The following is a 22,917-nucleotide window of genomic DNA, read 5'->3' on the forward strand; positions in this document are numbered from 1 at the left end:
TCCACATTCCACCAATGAGGCTCTACAACCATCTACAAAGCATCTGCAAGGGATAAATATGGACATGCCAGGGTCTCTTTCAACCCTCCCTCGACCCTTCATTCATGATCCAACCATGTCTGCGACCACTACCAAAGAATGCAAAGAACCACGAAACCATCCCAATAAGTCCTCTACCCTATGTACAGGGATAACAACACCCTTAACCCGTCCCTTCTCAATTAATCAATTCTCAAAACTAAATCTCCCCAAACCATCCACCCACTCCTGATGTCCCAAAAGCATCGGATTCGGCTTCTTCTCCGCCAATCCAGCAGCCGGCTTTCCCGCCTGCACCTCCTGCGTTAGAATCCTCACTACTCCCCACTCCATATCCTCCACAATCCACGCATGATACACCTCCAGCGCCGTCTCCTCATCTCCTTCCTGCCATGCGCGCCAGGCTAACCGACCCGGTGAGGTTGCTGTGGGGGCCACGCATTCGCAGATCTCTGCTTGGAGCGGCGGGAATCCGAATGTCGCGAAACTGAACCTGTCGCCGGGGTTCTGGAACGTTCCGTCGCTGGTTGGGGGCGGTGTTACTTGGTCCACGTTGCTGTAGTAGGATGTCCAGCGGGAGGGGGTGATCAAATTCGGCCATACCCGGGAGGCGGTCAACTTGGGGACGTAGATCTCGTTGGATACGAAGTTTTCGGTCGTGCCGGGGAGGAAGCGGTGGGGGAAGTGGATTGTGGACATTTTGGTTGATTGAGGTGGTGGTTGGGTGAGTGTTCGTGGTAGAGTATATATTATGATGTTGTTGAGGATAGGGTGATGATGACTGTTCACAATGTGCGATGTGATTTCAGTGAGATTGTCTTGAGTATATATATTGAAGGAAGAGAATAATGGGAGAAATAGACACATGGGATGAATGAAGGTTCTTATATCGTGTTTGAGAGGGGATATTACATCATTTACCCCACGATGCTGATCGGTGGATCCGGACGGCTACCCGAGCTTGACATAACCTTAATGGATACCATTTCATGGTTGTCTCTTAACTATCTACTAATCTCATCTTTCTTCTAAACATGACTCAAAGATGCGTCTTACAACGATTGCCGCTACCTCCAGCTTACCATCAATGTTTGCATATTTACCGACTTGGCGACAAGTACTAGCGATGAGTCGCTCACATTTGTATCCTCGCCAAAGGTCATCGGAGCTGGTCATTATCTCAAGAACTTAAGATAGAAGGCACCATTATAACATCAGAAGTAATTGAAGAAGTGGAGGCAACATCATTGCCATCACCACAGTATGTGCGTGCTTCTCGTTGTGTCCAGAGTATGGGGTGCCCACACTCAGTGCACACATTCATAGGTGTTCTCGGTGAATCAGAAGGTGATAGTGATAATCTCGCTTATTATCGGTGCCGGTGAATTTAATCGGAGGCCATGGCTCAGGGAATAAGGGAAAGAAACGCTTGGGAGCATGCTTAGAGCCTGTAAGGCTGGAGACAAGCGAAGTGAGATTTTAGTGCGGATGTTGAGTTTGCTAGGATTCTATACCACGACCAGTTATGCGTAGACCGTCGAATTGCTCTTTTTTTCTACAAGGGGTAAAGTTTTATATCCAGTGGCTGTTGGATGAAGCTTAATGATAAATCGCTGCTATTGTAGTGCCTCTCAACTGGTTATGTTTAACATCAGCTGTCAACCCATGTCCCAAAAGGACCATGTCACAGGCCAAGTCAAGCATAGTGGAACGAGCTACTGCCCAACCTACTGCTACTAGCTTGAGTCTTGTCTCACCAGACAATGAATCAGAACCGAGGATTTTCCTTCTTTCGCTCGTCTTCCATAAATGCCTCGAAAGCCGCAATTGCCTCCGGCGGAACGTACACATCCTTCCACAAATTCCCTTTCATCCGCATCACCACCTCGTGCATCATCTCCTGAGTCAGATTGGTTGAACAGACCACCGTCATTTCATACTTGGTCGCGCTGATATTTTCGATTTCGTACGCCCTTTCTTTCACATGGCCCGCAATAGCAACAAAAACATCTTCGATCGGGGGTGGAAAGTCGGTGCATATAGTGCGAAATCCGTTGCCAGGTTTCAGATTTATCCACGTAGTTTTGATAAAAGGAGGCCCGCAAATCACAAAGTTCTTGTCGGTTATCTCTTCGATGACACCAGTAGTGGGATTTTGGAACTTTCCATCCACGATGGGGACCCCGTGGACAGGATGCCAGTTTGAGACGTATTTCATGTTTCTGCTCTGGGAGGATTGGATTGGGTTTGAGCTTTGCTTGAGATAGAGTGAAAGAAAGATAAAAGAGAATGGCTTCTGAGATATGTCTTTAAAAAGGGAGAAAGAAGGATGGCCTTCTATAAGACTTTTCGATCTTATTGATGACTGGCAGGTATCCAGCCTGACATAGACTTTGGTCTAATATGAAACGCCTGTCAAACTAGGAGGAAGCTGGGATCACATGTCCACGACCAAGCGCTCATCCAGAGGCAGCCATCATAGTCAAGCTCCAACCCCTGCTAAATGTCTCATTTCCCCTCTTTGTTTTCCGCAAGTCCCTGCCTAGAATGACATAAATGTAACGTTGGATTCTCAAATTAGCGCAGAGGATAAGCTTTGGGCCACGACTCATTGCTGTCAGAACATGGGGGACTATTTCCCCTACTGTTTTAGTCTCTAGGATCTCTGATTCATAGGCCCTAGAGACTGAGTATAATCTGGTACCAAACACACTGACTAGAGATACCGACGAGGCCCTATCAAAGCCAAGGTCACATCCCATTCGGTCCTCGAGCGAGAAGATCTAACAAAGGGTTGTAAGCCTGAGCTGATACTAGAGAAGCCACACAGTTGATGCCACTCTTTTCTCCATCTGAAGTTGAGTACCGGATTCACCGCTTAGCAAAGTCCCTTGTTTATGACTGGACCACCCACTACAAGTAACAGCATTTATAAGCAGTCGATCAGAATTCTCCAAGCTTCATCATATGCACCTCGCCCGTAGCAATCATGGCCGGTATAGCTAAATTGTCAAAGCAGGCGATGTGGCAAGACGGGGTGCGGACCATCTTTCCGCCTTTGGCTTAGTCTCCATCCGTCGCACTAACCTTAAATTTCTCTAGCGGACACTAAGCCCTGTTCGATCAGACAGACTAGTCCGATCAAGGTTAGACGGCAGATCAGGGTCTGTTGTACGTAGCACGGTTGTCCCTGCGTCGGTGGCATCCATCACACATACTTCATGCCGTCAGACAATGAGTATCAATGGTAGTGGGATAATACCAATGTACAGCCTGAGTATAACACAACAACATGGAAATAATACATTTGACAACGGACAATGACCGACAGAGCCAAACACCAACTGCGCATTACCGTAGTAGATCACATATACCTGACATCATCTGCGAATTCATTCAACACAACACAAATAAACAGCCAAAGACAATCATCAAGGACGACAGCTACATTATTAAGCTGAATTAATCATCAAGGCCACCTTCTGGAAGATGCTGGGTGCAAAAACACCGTCCGAATCCAGCTTAGCCTCCGCTCGGAACAAGCGTGGGCGGAATCTAAACCCGTTTAGAATGATTTTGTAGAACTGCCCCGTTTGTTCATCAGCTTGACTCTGCTCGTGTTCATGACCAGAACACCCGGTGCAAAAGATGTATAAACACAGACAGACATGGCATTCTCAAAACCATCATTCAAGCCAACACTTCTTCCATCCTCCCCGTGAGATCATCAAGACACCAACGTCTCTACCTTGACCACTTCCCTTCTATCCCCATCACCTTCTCACATCACACACAATGGCACCTCAACTCGCCTGGCTGGGCCTCGGTAACATGGGCCGCGTACGCACCCCCATTCGCAATAACTGACCAACAATCCACAACCTCTAACCAAAGAACAGGGCATGGCCAAAAACCTCGCCGCCAAAGGGTCCCTGACCACTCCCCTAATCATCTACAATCGCAACATCACCCGCGCTCAAGAATTCCAAGCCGCGACTCCCAACACCATCATCTCCAACACCATCTCTGAAGCCGTCACCAAGTCCGACATCATCTTCACCTGCGTCGGCGACGACGCCGCCATCCAATCCATCATCGATGCCAGCATCGCCAGCGGCTCCCCCCTCACCGACAAGCTCTTCGTCGACTGCTCCACCGTCCACCCTGACACCACAACCTCCATCTCCGAAAAGCTCCAAGCCAAGGGCGCCCACTTCGTCGCCAGTCCCGTCTTCGGTGCCCCGCCCATGGCCGCCGCCGGCCAGGTCATCCCCGTGCTGGCGGGTCCAGTCGAGCAGGTCAAGCCCTACACGACGGGAGTTATTGCCAAGGCAGTTGTGGATTTCAGTGATCAGTCTCCTGCTAAGGCGTCGCAGTTGAAGATCCTCGGTAACACGTTTGTGCTGGGTATGGTTGAGAGTATTGCGGAGGGATTGGTGGTTGCGGATAAGTGTGGCCTGGGCACGGATGCCTTGCACCAGTTCTTTGAGGCTGTGTTCCCCGGTCCTTATGTTGCTTACTCCGCTAGAATGAGGTCGGGTGATTACCATGAGCGCAAGGAACCGTTGTTTGCGGTTGATTTGGCTAGGAAGGATGCCCGTCATGCGATGGATTTGGCGGGTAAGGTGGGCGCCAGGATGAAAGGGGTTGAGTTGGCGGATGACTACATGGCGAAGGTGAAGGAGCATATGGGTGAGAGGGGCGATGTGGCGGGTATGTATGGCGCTGTGCGCCAGGAGGCGGGTATGAAGTTTGAGAATGAGCAGTAGGTTGATGTTGAGATGCTCACTGGAGCGAGGCACCTCTTACCTACCGACGAGCCATCATCTTGAAATATATATAGACCATATACATATAGTACACTACGATTTATTCGGCCCTTTATTCCGAGAGTCAAAGTGGTTAGACGAGCTAGCTGAAATTAGCAAGTTAGGATCTTAATCCGTAGCGTCGAGGTCGACCCCCATAAATCACCTATGTCGCATCATGTTTTTGAACCTACACTCACAGCCAAGTCTACCATTCGTAAAATCAGCTCATCTGCGACAATGACATTCAAATTAGCATGCCGAATCGAAAACCCGGTCATCGAGATCCTCAGTTTCAAGGCCAATATAACACGGGCGGCTCTCGATTCTATACTAGGTTATACCACTTAGCCTGGTCTTATTATACTAGTCTAATATAAGCAAGAGTGTATTATAGTCTATATACTATATCATATTATATAGACAGCGGCCGTCTATGTATAAAGGAGTTGGGAGTAATTACAGGTAGAGATACTGAGGATATTGTATGGAGGGAGCTGGACGCTCTCTCAACGGGCGAGGAGAGTTCCACCAAGGCAGCCGGAAGAGCCGGTAATAAAGAATGTTCGTGTGTCATTTTGATATCGTAGTTGTGATCAAGGAAGGCAATAATAAAAAACTCACCTAGTGTACGTGGATTTATTTATGGACTATATCAGCTACCTAGTATCAATTGTGTTTACCTACTCCTATTATGCGGAAGATTCAGAAGTGATATTAAGATTATGTCTCATATACCCACGCTTCGTAGAATCCAATAGTTAACTCTCTTACAAATCTCTAAAGTGTCCCAAAAGCGTCTCCAGAGGGTCTCCAAAGCTTCTCCAAAGCATCTCCAAAGCGTCTCCAAAGCGTCTCCAAAGTGTTCTTTAGCTTAGAGCCAATGTTCGGCTTTGACGCCCCATTGGATGTCTAAACGTGATAAAAGCACAGTGGGTTATTGCAAATTTTGACTATTCATAAGCATTTCATGAGTGACTATCACGGAATTTCCGTGACATCATCATGTCACGTGTAGTTCGAAAAGTAGTGATTGTCTAAAGGGGCGGGCGTCTCCTCCCGAGAGTTTGCTGCAAAGGCAGTTTTGTGCGACACAATGATGTCTCCCCCTACTGTACCCGTAAGGGCTACCAGGAAGTCGCGTATCTGCCCCTACTGTCAGCGTGCCTTCCGCCGGCTCGAACACCTTCAACGACATGTGAGGCTCCGTAGGTTACTGGCGACTCCCTAGTTTGCTCGACTTCTCACCTGGCCTAGATACACACGAGAAACCATATGCCTGCGCTTGTGGGGAAGCGTTTGCTAGGCGGGATCTGTTGAGGCGCCATCACAGCTTGGTTCATGGGGGTGTTGAACCTTTCCTGTCGTCATCCACCATAGCCCCTGGCCTACAGGCGAAACCACAACAACCAAATGGTGATTTTAGCACACCTAGCGCCACTCACCGCCAAGAGCCCGCTGTAGATCATCAGTTGTTGGCGCAGCAAGTCACGAACCCTTTCGCAGCACCCGTGCAGGGAGCTGACGGCGTCGGAACTACAAATCATAGCTATCAAGACCCAGGTGAATTACGACTGCTTATATTGAGTGACTTGCTCATGCTGATACTGGCTATAGCTCTCTATGCATCAAGCATCTACCCGTCACTTGAAGAGTTTACAGGTTTCATTGATAGCATGGGACTTGGCTTCGACTCTGATAGTCTACGAAATTTCGACGGTATTGCTCCGGACCAAGGTCTCAATGCTGCGTTTCAAGATCGCAATTTTTATACTCTGGCGCCCGAACCCGATACTGCAGAAGAACAGATAGAGTCAGGCCACCGGGCGCAAATACCCACATTGCTCCCCATCCCCTTGAATCCATGGAGTAAGTAGTGGTCTAGACGCCCTCGTTACGCTTATAAAGGTGCTAACGTGGTCTTTCTGCTCTGTTTCTACCACGCATAGTACAGGCAGCCGTTTATATCCCGCTTCTTAGGATTACAGAGGCACAAAGGGCAGATATGTTGCATGCATTTGGCCCGTTCAAGCATCTTGTACCAAGCTTCAGCCTGCCGTCTCGCGAGTCGCTTACCCGCTTCTTGAATGCCTATTTTGATGGGGTCTATCTCCATATGCCCTTCATCCATTGCGCGTCATTTAGCCCGGAAAAGCATCCGCTAGAGCTAGTCCTGGCAATGGCAGCAGCCGGAGCACAGTATCGATACCAACATCGCACAGGCCGGATGCTTTACTTTGCAGCCAAGGCCATATTCCAAGAGAAGCAGAGGGCCAAGGCCAGGGGAATCTCAAGGGGTGAGCAGCTGACTGCAGAATTGCCCGTAACCTCTGGGCCGTTTTCGTCGCGCCCAACCATTACGGATGACCTTAGATGTCTGCTGAACCTGATGATTTTTGGTACCTGGCAGCAGGACCTTGAGCTTTTGCGGGACGCCTGTGATTTTCAGAGTCTATTTGTTCGTCTAATGAGAGAGAGTGGACTGGTCGAGGAGGATACTTCAGAGTCAGATGCGTCGAACCTCAATTGGCAAACGTGGCTTGAGCTAGAAGCGACGCGGCGGGTGAAGCTTTTTGGCTTCGCGTTTCTAAATCTGCAGAGTATCGCTTATAACCTACCTCCTATCCTCTTGAGCACTGAAATCAACTTACGACTGCCGTGCACATGTGACGAATGGCGAACGGTCAACGAAATGCACTGGAAACAAGTTCGTCAGAGTATTCATCACGAGCAGAATTTTTTCCAGGACGCACTCGCATCATTGCTGGATGAAGGTAAGGTTATGCCTGTGTCTACAACGCAGCCGACCCCATCGCCAACAGCCAGCATCTTGACATTGCATGGTCTGCTGCAGCGCATCCTGCTGGGCCGCCAAGCAGCCTTATGCAATAGTGTGCCTCAAGCAGACATGTTAACGTACGTTTTTCCTACTCCGGAGGATCTCATTCGTGATCTTCGTACTTATCTCCTCAGGAATGCCCTCCGTAACTGGACATCCACATGGCAACTCGCTCCAGAATCCAGCCTGGACCCGCTGAACCCAAACGGTCCTATCCCCTTTACCGCTACTGCATTACTTGGTTTAGCATATACCCGGCTGCAAATCGACCTTGGGCCGTGCCGAAAGCTAGAAACACGAAGTCCAGTCGAGATAGCTCGTACCTTACATCAATCTCCTCCTGTGTCGCGTGAGAAAAATCTTCTTCCAGCACTACTTCATGCCACACACGCTCTTAGTATTCCCGTTAAACTAGGCATCGAATATGTTTCGCGCAGCCAGGCTTTCGTATGGAGTATCCAACACGCGCTTTGCGGGTTGGAATTTGCGGTTTTGGTAGAAAAGTGGCTTAGACAGGTTGAAAGAACAAAGGAGGAGCAACCGTTAGAGGGTCTGTCTCCTGTCTCTCGCTGGTCAGCACTATAAAAGAAGGAGTAGGCTAACCTTTTGTATAGAGCACGAACGACTACTACTAGGGTGGATCCAACGTGTGGTGGACGAAGGGCGATCATCCGTAGATTTTGAAATTGATTTCCTCGATAATAGGGACTGCAATCAATTGGCGTCCTTTGTTGTCAAACTGTGGGCGAGAATAATGCGTGGAAATGAGCAGTGGCCGTTCGTTGATCTGATAGGGCAAAGCTTGCAGTTATATGCAAGCGGTGCTGATGTAGTCGGCGGAGGATGAAACCAACGTGTTATGCTAAAATCTATACCGCGGAATCTTCTCTGATCTGTACCTCAAACATTACTAATCCCTCCATTCCCCGATGCGTCTCCAAGGCACCATTTTATTTTATTCGAGCCAGGCACTGGGATCTGATTGGATTAACCAACGCTAAACAATGAAACAAGGTCGAGGCAATTACCAGACTCACAGCCCGCTTCAAGTCTCTCTTCCTGAGATCGCCTGCGGCCTCAAACCTTCTCTCGGTGATACCTCAATAGCACAAACATAAGACTGAGCGCAAGCCCAAACACCGAAAGCCCTACCCCAAAGTACCACGCCGCAGCAGACCCCTTCAAAACCTTCTCTTTCCCTGTCAACCCCTTGCTAACCTCCCTTTCCACTGTACCAGCAAAGCCTAAAGCCAACGAAATGCTATAATTGACCACGGTATTCACCAAGCTCGCTGAAACACCCTGGTGTTCTCTCGTCATCCGATTAGACAACTGCAACGTAGCAGCCGGGAAACTCATATCCATACCCCACGGCATAACAATTAAACACACAAAGGTCTGTCCCCAGTAAATCTGATGTTCTGGAGTTGTTGCAGGGAGAACAGTCCCGACAACGGAGGCTGCAAGCGCGATAACCATTACCCACGAGGGGTGTAGTTTGTTCAGGATTATAGCAGTTACCATTGCAGCAACAAATCCCGTTATTGTCACCGGTGTCTTCCAAGCACAGGCGAGCAGCGGTGGCAGTTCTCGTACAACCTCGAAATATTGCCAGATGTAGTAAATCCAGATTCCGAAGGTTCCCCATGCACTGGCGACGCAGCCCAGGATGAATGCCGTGTCCAGGTTGAAAGCTTCCCGAGGGATCAGAGGAAACTGCGATACGTGGTTCTCAATGTATATGAAGGCAATAGTGAAGACAACGCCTAGGACTAGGGTGACACAAACATAGGGTGCTTGCCAGCCCGTCAAGACCGCTTGGTTCCAGGCGAAGTTAAACAGGACTAACCCAATCACACCGGTGAACGATCCTGCTAGGTCAAGCTGGATATAGTAGCGATGTAGCGTGTTTCCGACAGGTCCGGTTGAAACCATATGTTCTCCTCTTGGTAGTTCCGGAAGAACCGCCCACGCGATTACTGCAATCATCGCGGTGACAATGGCAGATGCGAAAAATGCCCAGGGCCACCATGTTAACGCAAATAAAGCAGCAAACGTAGCACCCAACACGATTCCTGTAGGTGACACGGCGGCAAAAAGGCAGTATGCCACTTGCTGTGAAGTATTCATTTGGTTAGCGAGCCCCATTAAGGTAACATTTGACGGCCCAGTGCAACGTACCTTCTTGAAGCCCGGCTCATATGAAGACCCCAACATGGCAAGGGCATTCGGCAAGGTAATTGAGGGCCCGATCCCAGCCAGTGCCCGACAACATATGAAAAGCACTTTGTTTGAGTACACAGCCAAACCAGAGACCAGAGACCAAGTTGCATACCATCCTAGTCCAATAATAACAAGCCGTTTGTACCCAAAGACATCCCCCATGCGTCCGAATATTAAGATAAATGTGCCCACGGTGAGACTGTACCCGGCAATCAGCCAGCTTAGCTCGCCGGTCTCGGCGATTCCGAATGAGGACCCAATTATATGGATTATACTGGGGATGGTCAGATTGAAAAGAATTATAGCTACAGCTATGGCCGAAACTCGTACCTCAATGTCTGCCCCAAGCTTGACTGATTCAATAACTGGGTCATGCAGAGGACAGTGACGAAGAGAACTTCCCGTGTCCTCGACATCTCCTTCACGCTAGATACGTGCTTTTTCGGCTTGCAAGACTCCATCTCACCTTTCCTTCCCAGGGATCGTGCGGAAATACTCTGGCTGTTAGAGCAGGAAGATGGGTTAGCTCTGGATAGAGGTCCCAGGACCAGAAGCGCAGAGGGTAATATATTGCATACCAGCCTCCATAACACGCCAAGAGATTCTGGAGAAAGCCAGCGCAAATATATTTACCCCAGAGAAGCGCAGTAACCCAACTGGATTTGGAAAGACGGCTTGGATAATGGGGAGGTGATTGCTTCTCACTGCGTTGGACTTGTCTCCAAAACGCCAAGACTTCTCCAATGGTGGTTGTGGTCCATTGATAACGTGACATAAGTATTCAAGAATCTTCGACAGGAATGCACAGATTCGGTCTCGCTCATTTTCATGCTATTATAGGCTGGCTATTTGTGTCCAGGTTTCTTTCTTCCTTCGGACTCCTCTTACCAGATGTCGACACTTACCTTTGTTAACGAGAATGGTGCTGGGCAGAAGCATAGCGACCTGTGCCACTACTCCCAGGCTGTCATCCTTCCCGGGAACATTGTGAAATGTGCAGGACAGGGTGGCTGGACTCAGTCCGGTGATTTGGATGCGACAGACGTGCGCAGGCAGGTTGATCTGGCTTTTGAGAATGTCGATCAAGTGCTTCAGGCTGCTGGTTTGAAAGGTTGGGAGGACGTCTACCTTATCCGCTCGTACCATGTCGACATGGGCGCTTCTTTTGACTACATTGTCGAAAAGCTTAAGAAACGTATTCCTGGACACCGTCCCGTCTGGACTTCTATAGCTGTCCCTCGCCTCGCCTTTCCGTCGATGTTGATTGAGATTGAAGTGGAGGCATTCGACTCCCGACGATAGAAGAATAGAAATGTGTGCAACATCAGATTCTGGTAGGTTATGATCCCATTCAATTCAGGACGTGGCATTGAATAACACGAAGTGCGTAAAAGGTGATTTTGTGTACATCCGCCGACTGCTAATCTTTGCGGAGATGGTTGTGGAGCGGCTTGTCGGTCATTTCAGATGTGTTAGACTATGTGCAATATCTGTCCGTCTGACATATTCAAAGCTGTTTATTGGAAGAGGTATCTTCAAGAAGGGTATGGGCTTACAGTTCAGCATGGTCTGAAGTAAACTCCATGTAATCTAGTACTAAAAACAGAATAACTTTTTTCTATTTTGACAATGATAAGCTATGCCAAGAACAAGATTAGACAAATATGCTAAGAATATATTCAAATTAATAAAAATATTTACTTATTTTACCTTATGATAAGATTCAAACTATATTATCTTATAATACTACCAGTTTTATTTTTATTGTGCTTTAGATTAAAATTTATTATGAATATATACTATAATCTATGAGAAAACTTACTCACAGAATGAAGAGACCTGCAGACATTGTATCATCTTCCCATTAGCTGGTCAACTAATATAGACCATTAGTCAAAAGATTCTAGTTTATCCATAGTGTTTCGGGAATCTAGGGTTTGAAATTTACTTTTCTTCTTCAAAATTTCCCGCAATAGCCGATGGAATACCTTGCCCTCACCCGAATCACGAACCTGGATTAGTATTCCTTTTCTATCAGATGCATTATGGACTTTTGTATCCCACTATGTTGCGACAGGTCATCTTTCAGCAGATGGTGGACTTGAAGCGACACATATCTCTGGACGAAGTTGAATGCGCTACTGAACTTACGCCGGCTGAAAAGAAAAGAGAGGCGCCCGGTAATCAGGCGGATCACTATCCCCAGTAGGCTGACGTCAAATGCTCTGGAAAAACCTTGGGTCATGTTGGCAGCAGAATCGTCTTATTTACCCTCGGAATTTGAGGCCTTGGCCCACAGTTGGGAGTTCACACTGCGTCCAAAGATTGCTTCAGTGGCCGTATCCATTGTAAAGCGTTCGAAAAGACCTTTCAAATCAATGGGTCCCGTCCAGCCAGACCAAGTGGCATCGTCGTTAGGAATCGTAAAATCCAAGACCATTTCCATATACTTGTGGGCCAGTGTCAGGTCTGTGATATTACTCTTCCCAAAGAGCGGGCGAAGCAGATTCCGTGCATGCCTCCATTTCTCTCCATCAACTGTAAACAGGCCCTGGCCGAGCAGAGGAGCCATACTGCGCTTTCGAGTTTTACCCGGTCCGAAGCTCTCGAAGTCGGTAGACATGATGGTTCGGATATTCTCAGGTTGTGCTGTAATGATAGCATATAGCCCTGTTTCCTTAATCTCGTGGGTAAATCCTTACTTCTCGAATTTTCCGACCAGATATCCGTCTAATATGTCGCCTCAGAATCGTAGTCGCTCAAGGGCATTATTGATGCCCAGAGGCCCTCGTCGTTGGACGCGAGGCGGAGTACGACATGATAATGACTGACGTAATTTCCTAAACTTGTAACTCTTCCTCAATCGACGGAAGGTGTAGAACATCGCAATGCAGGCTAACAGAGCCACATTGATACTCAGCATTGTTGGAGTGCGGACTCGAAACGTATAGAAATAATGATAACTACCATGCACAAAAATCAACTACGTAGTGATGAATTGTGGCAACATTAATACATTCCAGAAGAGCTTCCAGTCTTAAGACCGGGCGTAAGTGTTGAATCGACGCTAACACCTGGCGGACAGACGAAGTATACTTCTTGTTCGTGAATAGTTTGAGGATATCCACATTGCCACGCTGGCTTCATAATTTCTTTCATCAGGCATGTAGGGAAAGAAATGGAAGCCCCGCGAAGGGCTCTGTTGCGCTCCTGATCAACTAACGAATCTTGTGCATAATGTCTGCCTTAAGTAGGTCTAATTTGGTCACAAGACATGCAGATCCATAGACGGAATGGTCATACTACGGCGGTGATTAGCGGCCATCGGACAATGACCATACTTGAGATGCCATACAAGCGATAGACATCACCATCTGGAAAAACTCTAGGATATAAGCTTTTAACGTGTGATTAAAATACTTTGAAGAAGATAAGATATTACTACATCATATCTTAGATTTGAATTTTGAATATCTCAAACTTAAATTATATTTTAGTTGTCCGATGACCCCTAATCACCGACGAAGCATACAGACTATGAAACCGAGTCTGTAGCTGCAGGCTCAGCCCGCCGTGATCCACACTCACAGAACTCATGCAGCTCTAGCACCGATCAAAGCCGTGCAATTTTGCAAAAGTCTGCAAGGGTCATCCCGAATCCCAATTCAGGAGTTGCTATACCATGTTCACAATTGCCAATTACCTAAACACCCGCTGGGGCCGCTACCGCTGGGCCGTGATTCTGGGTTCCTTTCTTGCCTGTTTGGGCTCTGGCCTTTCTTGCATTATCAACACCCATACAAGCGTGACTGGATGGGTCTGTCTGATGCTTGTTCACGGCCTCGGGCTTGGATACCTTTTTCCTACCCTGATATATGTGATTCAGGCATCTGCTGAGCCGCGCTATTTGGCCATGGCGGTGGCTAGTGCAGCTTTTTCCGAACTCTGGGGCAGGCCATCGGCATCGTAATTGGGGGAGTCATCTTCCAGAACTGCATTTATTCTAAACTCATGAAGTATCCAGCTCATATGTCTCATGCAGATGAATACAGTGGGCATGTTGCTTCGTTGGTGGAAGATACCGGAATCTGTGGCCAAAGAGGATTTGAAGACGGCGTATTCGGATAGTCTACGCATTGTGTGGGCGGGGTGTTGTGCTTTGGCAGGATGCAGTGCACTAATGAGCTTCCTCATTAGAGACTTTACTTTGATAGCAGATAGGCCTCTCAGGAGGGGGTGAAACAAGAGATAGAATAGCTGGCGGGTAACCTAGATAGGTATCACTAGTCTAACTTTCCATGTCTCATATATTTGGAAGATATTAGTATTCTGCATTGGCTGACACAGCAGAATGATTGAATAATTTCCCTAAAGTCCAATCATAAGCATTGCAATACGGTGTACCGAATGATAACTGTGCTGCAGTGCTGACTAGAATGTATTCTAGTTACCATAAAGCCATTATTATTTATTCTTGATAGTCCTTGAAGCCGGCTCCACTAAGCCTCTTGCTTGTTACCAGCCCCCTTACAGATAAGGCTATACTGGTCACTACAGCCAGTTCGAGGACATACACTCACAAGGTGATGCATAAGAGACAGATTGCACCAAGATCACGACATTGAGATTCCACCACCCACCTGTTAAACCGGAAGTTTGCATAGGCTGTGAGTGGTGTAAATATGATACATGAAGACTTCGATGAATTATATAGCCTCCGTGGGTCATCTACTCTCTTTCAAAGGCTTGCGGCCTCAAAGTCAGAGCAAATGTTGGAGAGGAGAATTAAATAGTGCTGTCCGGTGGGGTGTGATTGCCTGGTTCAGACTATGGCTCTGGGACTATCATTGTTGCCATACAGGACCTATCCAAGCAAACGTCATAATCCGCTGTAAAGAAGATGGACTTAACATCAGCATGTGTGATTGTGGGCAGATCCCTTCCTTATGTCATGTTAAATCGATGTTTAACATCGCATTTGCAGAAGCCACTACAATATCGTTCATGAAAGACATTTCTAGGTTTCGTTCGCGGTCCGCCGTCTGGAAGCGGTGATGTAATTTTGCGGCTCAACATCACTGTCATAAAGGTCATCAAAGTTAGTGACGGTCAACAGCCACAATATGACTCATAGGCAACGTACTGCGATGTCTTGGTAGACGGCGATCCTCCAAGGGACATCCTGGGCGCAATTTTAACTGATTGATCCATTCGGTAAAGCTCACTGTCGTATTGATCTTATAGACATAACTGTCGTGGGAGTATAGATTGCGCAAATCCATCGCACTTTTTAAGGGATCGTCCATGGAAAACCTACGCTGGCGATATGCAAGCCCCCGCATCCGGAAGAAGTTAACACCTGGAATGGCGTCACGCAAAGTATTCAAGAAGTGACGCCAGAGAGTCAACATGGCCTCACGGAACTCTGGTGAAGAACCCATCCTTACTGGTACTGGGTCATTCAAACTAACTGCAATCAGGGTCAGAACCTGCAGGGTAGGGGCGGCTGTGCGCAAGAATAACTGGAAGCTGGGTTGAGTGAGCTCGACCCAGTGGAGATGAAGCTCCGAGAGGCAGGTGAAACGGACTTGTTTGGCCAGGTTGGTGAAATTATCCGCGCTTAAGTTATGGAATTGGTCCCACAGAGTAAGACGGAGAATGTGGAGATTCGGAGCAGCCCGGATAACGAGACATGGAAGAGACTCCGATGTTTCATTCCGATTTGAGGGGCCGAGACGTACTTCCAGGTCCCGTAGCTCATGAAGAAGAAATTTCAGGCTCTGGTAAAGTGATTCAGAAAGAGTAAAACAGTCTGGCGGAACCACGAACTCGTCTTCAACGTGGCAGGTGTACAGCCTTCGAACTTTTATAGGGGGAGACGCTGCACACATAGCTTCGAAGAGACTGGTAAGCCCCTTGGCCCAAACCGGATGTCTTATGTCCTTCCACATAGTCCATACTATGGAGCGCGAAATGAAATTCCGATGAACAGGGCGATGTGCATCGGCACCGACCAGCAAGAACCGTATACAGGGGTCGAAGGGGAGCTGTTTCCGTAAGGCGCGCATGCCGAGACAGACAAACGGGTTCTGACTGTCTGGTCGTTGGGAAGGATAGGGTCTCAACCCGATTATAGAAACATTTTCCAATCGCTCTAGGCATCGACTAAGACTCTTGACTAAGCTAACAGACTCTGCGAATGCTAGATGATCCGTCTGAGCAGCCTCATATATCAAATATTGCGCTTGCACTTCCTCAACTGTCCAATCTTGGCTCTCCGGCGTACAAAGGTGTAAGATAATTTTAAAGGCATCAAGATCCATCTCGTAATCTCCAAATGCCTGGGGGATGATGCTCAACTCTTCTACTACCCTTCTGAATGATTCATGCAGGGTGAGAGATTCGAGCTCCGCAAGAGCATCCCGGGTTAGAATCACGCTGACATGCCGAAAATAGCGCCTCGCAAAGTGGGAAGAAGAGAGTTGATAGAAAATCTTGCATGTAAGTCGGAGGGCGCACCAGTCCGAGTAATCAAAATGGCTTCCGATGGCATCAATAAGTTCCGGTGGAAGCTTGTTCATAGTGGCTTGTTGTTGATGGTGATGGGGGATTTCAAAAAGAAGGGTGAAGTGAAACAAGATTGGTTGGACAATCTAGTGCGTAAATAAAAAGAATACTAGTAGAGTGTGTTCGGGTAGTTGCGGCCGAAGGAAATTCCCGTGGGTCTGCCTGGAAAGCTTTATCTCCGAACGCTCTACGGGTGGATGGACCCATACACTATTGAGTCCTTGAGGCTTACTAGAACCCTTGGAGTATTGGTGAGTGGGGCAAGCCTGACTTTGGATACTGCATCCGTTCGTAGAGCCAAAAGCCCGGTTTTAGATTTATCCATGACAGCGATTCCTGGCCAAGAACTGATCTCTGAGTGTGGCACTAGCATGATGGCCGCAGAAATCATCGACTATCTTGAAAATGACTCACTGTAGCGTGCATCGTGCCACACTACATGCAAGATACAGATCCTGCGCCAAGGTTACAGGGGTACTAAGACCGGAACACATGTAGGATACGATGAAAACCTCACTCTATTGACCGCATAGACAAGGCACCATTACACAGGATCCATCAAATATCGATGCGAACAGGAGATCAGCCGGTTGAGAGAATGTCGGGTCGTAGAAAAGAAGATTCCAGGCTACAAGAGAGTGAGAGATATAGCTAAGAAACTGCCTTCCTGTTCGTATACACTCTTTAAAGCTCGTTGCCGGGGCTCATCCCTCGCCAGCAACGGCTATAAGGTGTCTATTTATATATGAATTATTCCCCCTAATAGTCCTCCTCTTCGGAGTCCCAATTCCAGGCACGAGGCCTGCCGTCGTAAAAGGCAACCCTTTTTTCGACCCAAAACCACCAAGTTATTGCCAGATACACGTAGTTTTCCACATTCTGAATGGGATGCATATTGCTGTACCAACCAGCCGCAAGTACAATACAATCTTGAACCAGATCTAGCAGTTGAGGATAATGATGTCAGGCTCAGCGCAAAGACTTGGCCTTCTTAAACAGCCACTCGGAGGGGAACTTACACTTGTGATCGGTAAGGCGGCCAGTTATGGGTTCATCGTATATCTTCCCCATCCAGAAAGTCATCAGGTGCCACAGTTCGTGGAATAAGGTGCTACTCCGAGGCATCACATCATACAGAGGCACTTTTTCCCCTATACTGAGTTTTGACAGGTCGGCTAGGGTTTCGTACTGCCACGGGACTTTACTATCAAAGGAGTCGGGACATAGCAGCACAATGTCCGCCAGGTCGTCGTATTCGATGGTTTCCGTCTCTCCGTTGACAGTAGCCTGGTAGTATCCCTGCCAGTAGCCAGGAATGCTCACCCCCTGAAGAGTCTTACTGCCTGAACTCTGCCCGCACAAATCGCCGGTCGATGTTGGCCGTGGGAAGACATAGACACCCAGGTCGGAAACCCAGTATGGGCGGTGAGCATCATATCCATCCTGTTCCCTTACCTGCTCAAACATGTCTTCAATAGTTAGAGCGACTCCGTTCAATTCCACGGGCTTTCCTGAAGCGTCTAATGCCTGATCTGTCCAGTCAAACCAGTCTCCAAAGTTGTCACAAAATAATTTAGGCGGAGTCTTCCAAGACGGATACTCTCCACTGGCCACGAATTGTTCCAGCACATCGAAGTTTTCTGTTTGATTTCGGACATCTCAGGATGGCATGTCTCTTGACAGCAAAAGGGACCACTAACCTTTGAAAGCCGCCATGTAAGTCCCACTCCACTCTCCTATAGGTGCCGGGGCGTCACCAGAGTTATCAAATTGGACTCCCATCCATGCCGTAAAGAGCTTCTGGGCGACCACTCGATCCTCGGTCGCCTCCGTGCCCACCGCAGTCTTATACGCAGTAGCAAGACCAGCAACCAAGGTATTTGTATCCTTCCACAGGTTCGTAAGCGTTGACAATCGACTGGCGCAGCTACCAGTACCAGTACCAGTATAGATATTGAAGGCATTGTCTACCGTAACGGCAGCTCCTGGCATGGCCAGCAGGCCGATAGTGAACCCCAAGGCAACAAAAGATCGGAACATTGCGGTGCTCAAATCATTGAAAATATAGTCACTCACAATGCTCTCTTTCTACAGGAAATTCAGAACTAGATTTATATTTCCGACGCCATTATAGTATGACGATTTCGGTGAAACGCTTCCCTCGTCCACAGCCCTTTTCTGAGCACACCGCGTAAAGAATTAGCCCATCCACCAGAGATTGCAATAACATCTTCATATCGGACTAAACAGTGGATCCGATAGCGATGCAAGGTGAGCTAAACTCATGGTCTGGGTTGTTATTGGGAAATGACACTCAATGGGCGTGGTCAACTAACAAAATCTAGCCAGTATCGCGTGCCAGAGACAAGTAAATCCCTCATACAACATACTCCTTCGGTTAGGCCGCAGCTACCCGGTGTTTGGGGCTTGAGAAATAGCAATGGCAAGTCGGAAATTGCCCGGTCCCACCAAATCTTACTGGTAGGGGTATATTGTGGTCTGGTTGTATCTGAGCTTCCCCGGATCTGTGTTAGGGTTGAGGCGGATCTCACTAGTTTCGGGCCGGATCCTGTGGACGGTCACGACTGCCTGCATTGACCAGTGGGGTCTCGGAAATAATTTTTCATTTCGGGTGTAACTACATCCAAAAAAAAGGGAATAGAATAATACTATACAGAATATTGCAGCCTATTATGAATCACTGTGTGATAGTGATGCCTAGAGGATGAGTGGTATACCTCAAATGATTTAAGATGGCTATATTTCTCAACACTTGTGAAGCACCAAAGATCAGTTTCTCTGCCGGATTCTGCTTAGCACCGCCGTTCATTACTTATTTTACTCTGTGTCTCTCCTTAGATTTCTCCCTTGCAGCCTCGCATTTTTAGTCGTTCCTTTTGTTCTTTTGTATACTCCTGGCATTCTTAACGACTGTTGAATTATAAGCGGCGGCAATTCCTGATATGCGCCTGATTTCGCAGCTCACGGGTGGACTGTTGGCGAGCAGCCTTCTGGTTCACCCAGCGCTGGCAAGCACGGAGCGTGAAATCCAGGCAAGAGCTCGAGTGCAGAAGCCAAAGCCGTGCCCTGCGCCCTGCTCCAGCACAGACCCAGCCGATTGGTTTGTTTACCCTGATTTGGAAAGACTCGCGCAGTGCAATGAAAGCATGCTTCTCGATTTCAACATCTACAACACTGTGACTGATCCTCAACATCATTCAACCATCTACACTTGCACAACCCCCGGAGACCTTGCCTCCTGGGGTCCATCCAGCACCAATTCATCCGACAGCGGCTCCAGCTCTCCTGTTACGTATGAGGTTGGCATTTGGAAAGCCAGCTCCCCGCCGGGGAGTTCGCAGCTTCTCGCTCTGCTGCGAGATATGCATAGCTACCTGATTGCCAACCCTCACAAGGGAGAATTATTCGGCTACTCTAATCGAGTAAGCGTCGGGGTTTACCTTGGTGGCAGTTTGCAGCTGACTCCCAACGTTGATTTTGCACTCAATGAGATGATCTCCCTGTCACAAAATTCCACTTACGACCGGGCAATCTTGCAATACTGCGGTTCAAACGCCAATAATACTTTGGGTGTGGCAGTTTCAACGAACGGAGACATCACTACTGTACAACAATACATTCAATCCTGGAGCAAGGCCGACTGTATATCGGACTATGACAGCCACAGTTCTGGAACAACAACCCTGTGGACTAGTCAAACAGGGCTTCGCAACAGTACTGGTGCATTCACTACTATTACGTCAAATACAACTACCTCATCCCACTCGTTGACTCGCCGTCGTTCTCAGTACGGCTACTTCCACGGCCACACTCATTCACACACCCACGCTCATCTGGCTCATCGTGACAGCAGCTGTTCTTATATCCAGGTCGTGTCAGGTGATTTATGTGCTACACTCGTCTCTGAATGTGGTATCACTGCTGCTGAGTTCTACCAATATAATACTGCCTCAGATCTATGCTCGACACTGGAAGTTGGACAATATGTGTGCTGCTCCTCCGGGGGTTTGCCAGATTTCTCCCCATCCGCTTATAGCAACGGCACCTGTTATACCTACACAGTCCAGTCCGGTGACACTTGTTCGGCGCTGGCGCAGACTTATAGCCTCACGGTCGCGGAGATCGACTCCTACAACAACGATACATGGGGCTGGTACGGATGTGATGACTTGCAGGCGGGGACCAACATTTGTCTTTCTACTGGCAATGCCCCCTACCCGGCAGCTATAACCAACGCTGTTTGTGGGCCCCAGGTGCCGGGAACCAACTTCACTGATGCACCCACTTCCTTTTACTGGGCTCAGTTAAACCCGTGTCCTCTAAATGCATGCTGTGATGTCTGGGGTCAGTGTGGTACTACCCCGTTGTACTGCAATGACACGCGAGCTTCCACAGGGGCCCCAGGTACCGCAGCCGCTGGCTCAAATGGTTGCATCTACAATTGTGGAACGAACATTACCAACTATGCCGAGGAGCCGTCTGGATATGATGTGATTGGTTATCTGGAAGCCAGCAGTGTCAACCGTACGTGTCTCAGATGGCAGGCCTCTGACGTGAATACTACGAAGTATACGCATGTCAATTTCGGCTTTGGAAACATTGCATCCGACTTCTCTATCAATGTAGATGGGATGGAATCAGATTTTAATCTTTTTCTGAAACTGGTTGGGACTAAGCGAATCTTGTCCTTTGGTGGATGGGACTTTTCTACGAGCAGCAGCACGTATATGATATTCCGTGAGGGAACCGCTGCGGCAAATCGTGAGACCTTCGCGACGAACGTGGCCAATTTCATTACTGAGAAAGAACTTGATGGAGTCGACTTCGATTGGGAGTATCCTGGGGAGCCTGATATCTCCGGGATTCCGGCAGGTGGTTCAGATGAAGGCGAGAATTACCTGGAATTTCTGAAAGTCCTGCGTGCACTCGTGGCCAATGATACAATCATTTCGGTAACTGCTCCGTCATCGTACTGGTATCTGAAAGCCTTCCCAATCGCTGAGATGGCCGAAGTCGTTGACTATATCAATTACATGACTTACGATCTTCATGGTATCTGGGATCTGGGCAACGAATATTCGCAATGGGGTTGCAGCGATGGAGACTGTTTGTTCTCGCATGTGAATATGACGGAAACAATGTGGGCATTGGCGATGATCACCAAAGCTGGGGTAGCGACAAAAGACATTCGCGTCGGTGTCTCCAGCTACGGCCGTTCCTTTCATATGACCACCGCGGGCTGCTATGAGTCGTGGTGTACATATGATACTGCGGGCGCCGCAGGACCCTGCACTGACACAGCCGGATACATCGCTGAGGCCGAGATGGAGGAGATTCTAGCCTCGGATACGACGACCCAGACTTACTCCACGTACGACACTGATATTCTGGTTTATAACGAGACCCAATGGGTAGGCTACATGAATTCCACTACGCGCGCGAGCCGGATGGCATACTACGAGCAGTTCAACTTCGGTGGCACGGCCGAGTGGGCCATTGACCTGGAGACCAATCATCTAGGAGACTCAGATGATGATGATGATGATGGCACCAGTCCTTTAACCACCACCACGAGCACTACGACTGTCACCATCGACCCAACTGTCTGGATGGAGCCCTCTCCAGTCGTAACCTGCGTGCCGCCTTGCCTCATGATCATGCCGCCCAAGCCGCTGGAAACTACAACCACCATTACCTTCAGCGAGTGGGACACGCACATCACATGGGCCTCCACGGCCACCAAGACCACAACCCTGGATAACGGAAACGTTGTGACCTACAAATCCATGCAGAATTCGGCCATTCCCACGCGACTTTCTATCGCTCCCGTCACTACCAATTATATCAATGTCTGGAATCAGGCCATCACGCCAGGCCAATCCAGGGTCTATCAGACCAGCTCTATCCTTCCCACTCCTTTTCCTGTGGTGTATACCCCGTGAGTAGCCAACATTCCTTTCAAAGAAACATCTTTTCCCCATTTCACCATATATATTGATGAAAGCTGACTTCGTACCCAATAGAACGGTGGGCGGCGTGACAAACGTCTATGGGGGTACGACAAGTACTATTGCAGGTGTCAGTTGGTCCTTTGGAAATGCCACCTACACCAGTCCCGCATGGACTGGAGTATTTGGGGGCACAACCAGCGTGACAGGGGGCACAACACTGTCTCCTTCAACGACTATTGTTACGCCACACCCCTACCCCACCGATACCAGCACTACTGATCCGGTCCTGAACACTCGTACTACTCGAATGAGCACAGGATCCCCTGCTGGACCGACCCCTACCTCTTCTGGAGAGCACACCGGTCATCACTGTAAGTATTCTCATCGATGTCCCGTACATTTTGAGCACCAGCTCTAATCGGACGGATAAAGGTCTCATATTCTGCGCCTGTGCAGTTTGCCCTCCTGA

At 48.4% G+C, this 22,917-nt stretch overlaps 10 protein-coding genes across 10 annotated transcripts; 4 read left to right on the forward strand and 6 right to left on the reverse strand.

The window, feature by feature from the left end:
• Window positions 1-63: 63 nt before the first annotated feature.
• BO83DRAFT_374299 (uncharacterized protein) lies at window positions 64-863 on the reverse strand. The gene has a single exon (XM_025530162.1). The coding sequence runs from the start codon at window positions 736-738 to the stop codon at window positions 226-228; it is 513 nt and encodes a 170-aa protein (XP_025393511.1). The 5' UTR covers window positions 739-863; the 3' UTR covers window positions 64-225.
• A 933-nt stretch (window positions 864-1,796) lies between these two features.
• On the reverse strand, window positions 1,797-2,257 carry BO83DRAFT_413417 (uncharacterized protein; the record flags this gene model as incomplete). Its single annotated transcript, XM_025534484.1, has 1 exon — window positions 1,797-2,257. One exon carries the CDS (start codon window positions 2,255-2,257, stop codon window positions 1,808-1,810), a length of 450 nt encoding a protein of 149 aa, XP_025393512.1. The 3' UTR covers window positions 1,797-1,807.
• Window positions 2,258-3,691: 1,434 nt separating this feature from the next.
• On the forward strand, window positions 3,692-4,870 carry BO83DRAFT_351920 (NAD(P)-dependent oxidoreductase). The gene is made up of 2 exons (XM_025528967.1): window positions 3,692-3,879; window positions 3,939-4,870. Exons 1-2 carry the CDS (start codon window positions 3,835-3,837, stop codon window positions 4,806-4,808), a joined length of 915 nt encoding a protein of 304 aa, XP_025393513.1. The 5' UTR covers window positions 3,692-3,834; the 3' UTR covers window positions 4,809-4,870.
• A 1,930-nt stretch (window positions 4,871-6,800) lies between these two features.
• BO83DRAFT_443514 (uncharacterized protein) lies at window positions 6,801-8,533 on the forward strand (the record flags this gene model as incomplete). The annotated part of the gene is made up of 3 exons (XM_025536445.1): window positions 6,801-7,763; window positions 7,821-8,236; window positions 8,301-8,533. The coding sequence occupies exons 1-3, from the start codon at window positions 6,853-6,855 to the stop codon at window positions 8,531-8,533; spliced, it is 1,560 nt and encodes a 519-aa protein (XP_025393514.1). The 5' UTR covers window positions 6,801-6,852.
• Window positions 8,534-8,763: 230 nt separating this feature from the next.
• BO83DRAFT_443518 (MFS transporter) lies at window positions 8,764-10,370 on the reverse strand (the record flags this gene model as incomplete). Its single annotated transcript, XM_025536446.1, has 3 exons — window positions 8,764-9,797; window positions 9,864-10,183; window positions 10,240-10,370. The coding sequence occupies 3 exons, from the start codon at window positions 10,368-10,370 to the stop codon at window positions 8,764-8,766; spliced, it is 1,485 nt and encodes a 494-aa protein (XP_025393515.1).
• Window positions 10,371-10,800: 430 nt separating this feature from the next.
• On the forward strand, window positions 10,801-11,211 carry BO83DRAFT_443519 (endoribonuclease L-psp family protein; the record flags this gene model as incomplete). The annotated part of the gene is made up of 1 exon (XM_025536447.1): window positions 10,801-11,211. The coding sequence occupies one exon, from the start codon at window positions 10,801-10,803 to the stop codon at window positions 11,209-11,211; it is 411 nt and encodes a 136-aa protein (XP_025393516.1).
• Window positions 11,212-12,172: 961 nt separating this feature from the next.
• On the reverse strand, window positions 12,173-12,532 carry BO83DRAFT_422532 (uncharacterized protein; the record flags this gene model as incomplete). Its single annotated transcript, XM_025535044.1, has 1 exon — window positions 12,173-12,532. The coding sequence occupies one exon, from the start codon at window positions 12,530-12,532 to the stop codon at window positions 12,173-12,175; it is 360 nt and encodes a 119-aa protein (XP_025393517.1).
• A 2,326-nt stretch (window positions 12,533-14,858) lies between these two features.
• BO83DRAFT_404857 (uncharacterized protein) lies at window positions 14,859-16,490 on the reverse strand (the record flags this gene model as incomplete). Its single annotated transcript, XM_025533755.1, has 2 exons — window positions 14,859-14,977; window positions 15,053-16,490. The coding sequence occupies 2 exons, from the start codon at window positions 16,488-16,490 to the stop codon at window positions 14,859-14,861; spliced, it is 1,557 nt and encodes a 518-aa protein (XP_025393518.1).
• A 745-nt stretch (window positions 16,491-17,235) lies between these two features.
• BO83DRAFT_384322 (uncharacterized protein) lies at window positions 17,236-18,516 on the reverse strand (the record flags this gene model as incomplete). Its single annotated transcript, XM_025532583.1, has 3 exons — window positions 17,236-17,417; window positions 17,496-18,116; window positions 18,177-18,516. The coding sequence occupies 3 exons, from the start codon at window positions 18,514-18,516 to the stop codon at window positions 17,236-17,238; spliced, it is 1,143 nt and encodes a 380-aa protein (XP_025393519.1).
• A 1,043-nt stretch (window positions 18,517-19,559) lies between these two features.
• BO83DRAFT_279472 (glycoside hydrolase) lies at window positions 19,560-22,001 on the forward strand (the record flags this gene model as incomplete). The annotated part of the gene is made up of 2 exons (XM_025527090.1): window positions 19,560-20,263; window positions 20,348-22,001. Coding segments are annotated over 2 exons (2,358 nt in total), but the record flags the coding sequence as incomplete, so codon positions are not given.
• Window positions 22,002-22,917: the final 916 nt, after the last annotated feature.

Source organism: Aspergillus eucalypticola (genome assembly GCF_003184535.1).
Source record: "Aspergillus eucalypticola CBS 122712 chromosome Unknown BO83scaffold_1, whole genome shotgun sequence".
NCBI classification, from domain to species: Eukaryota; Fungi; Ascomycota; class Eurotiomycetes; order Eurotiales; family Aspergillaceae; genus Aspergillus; species Aspergillus eucalypticola.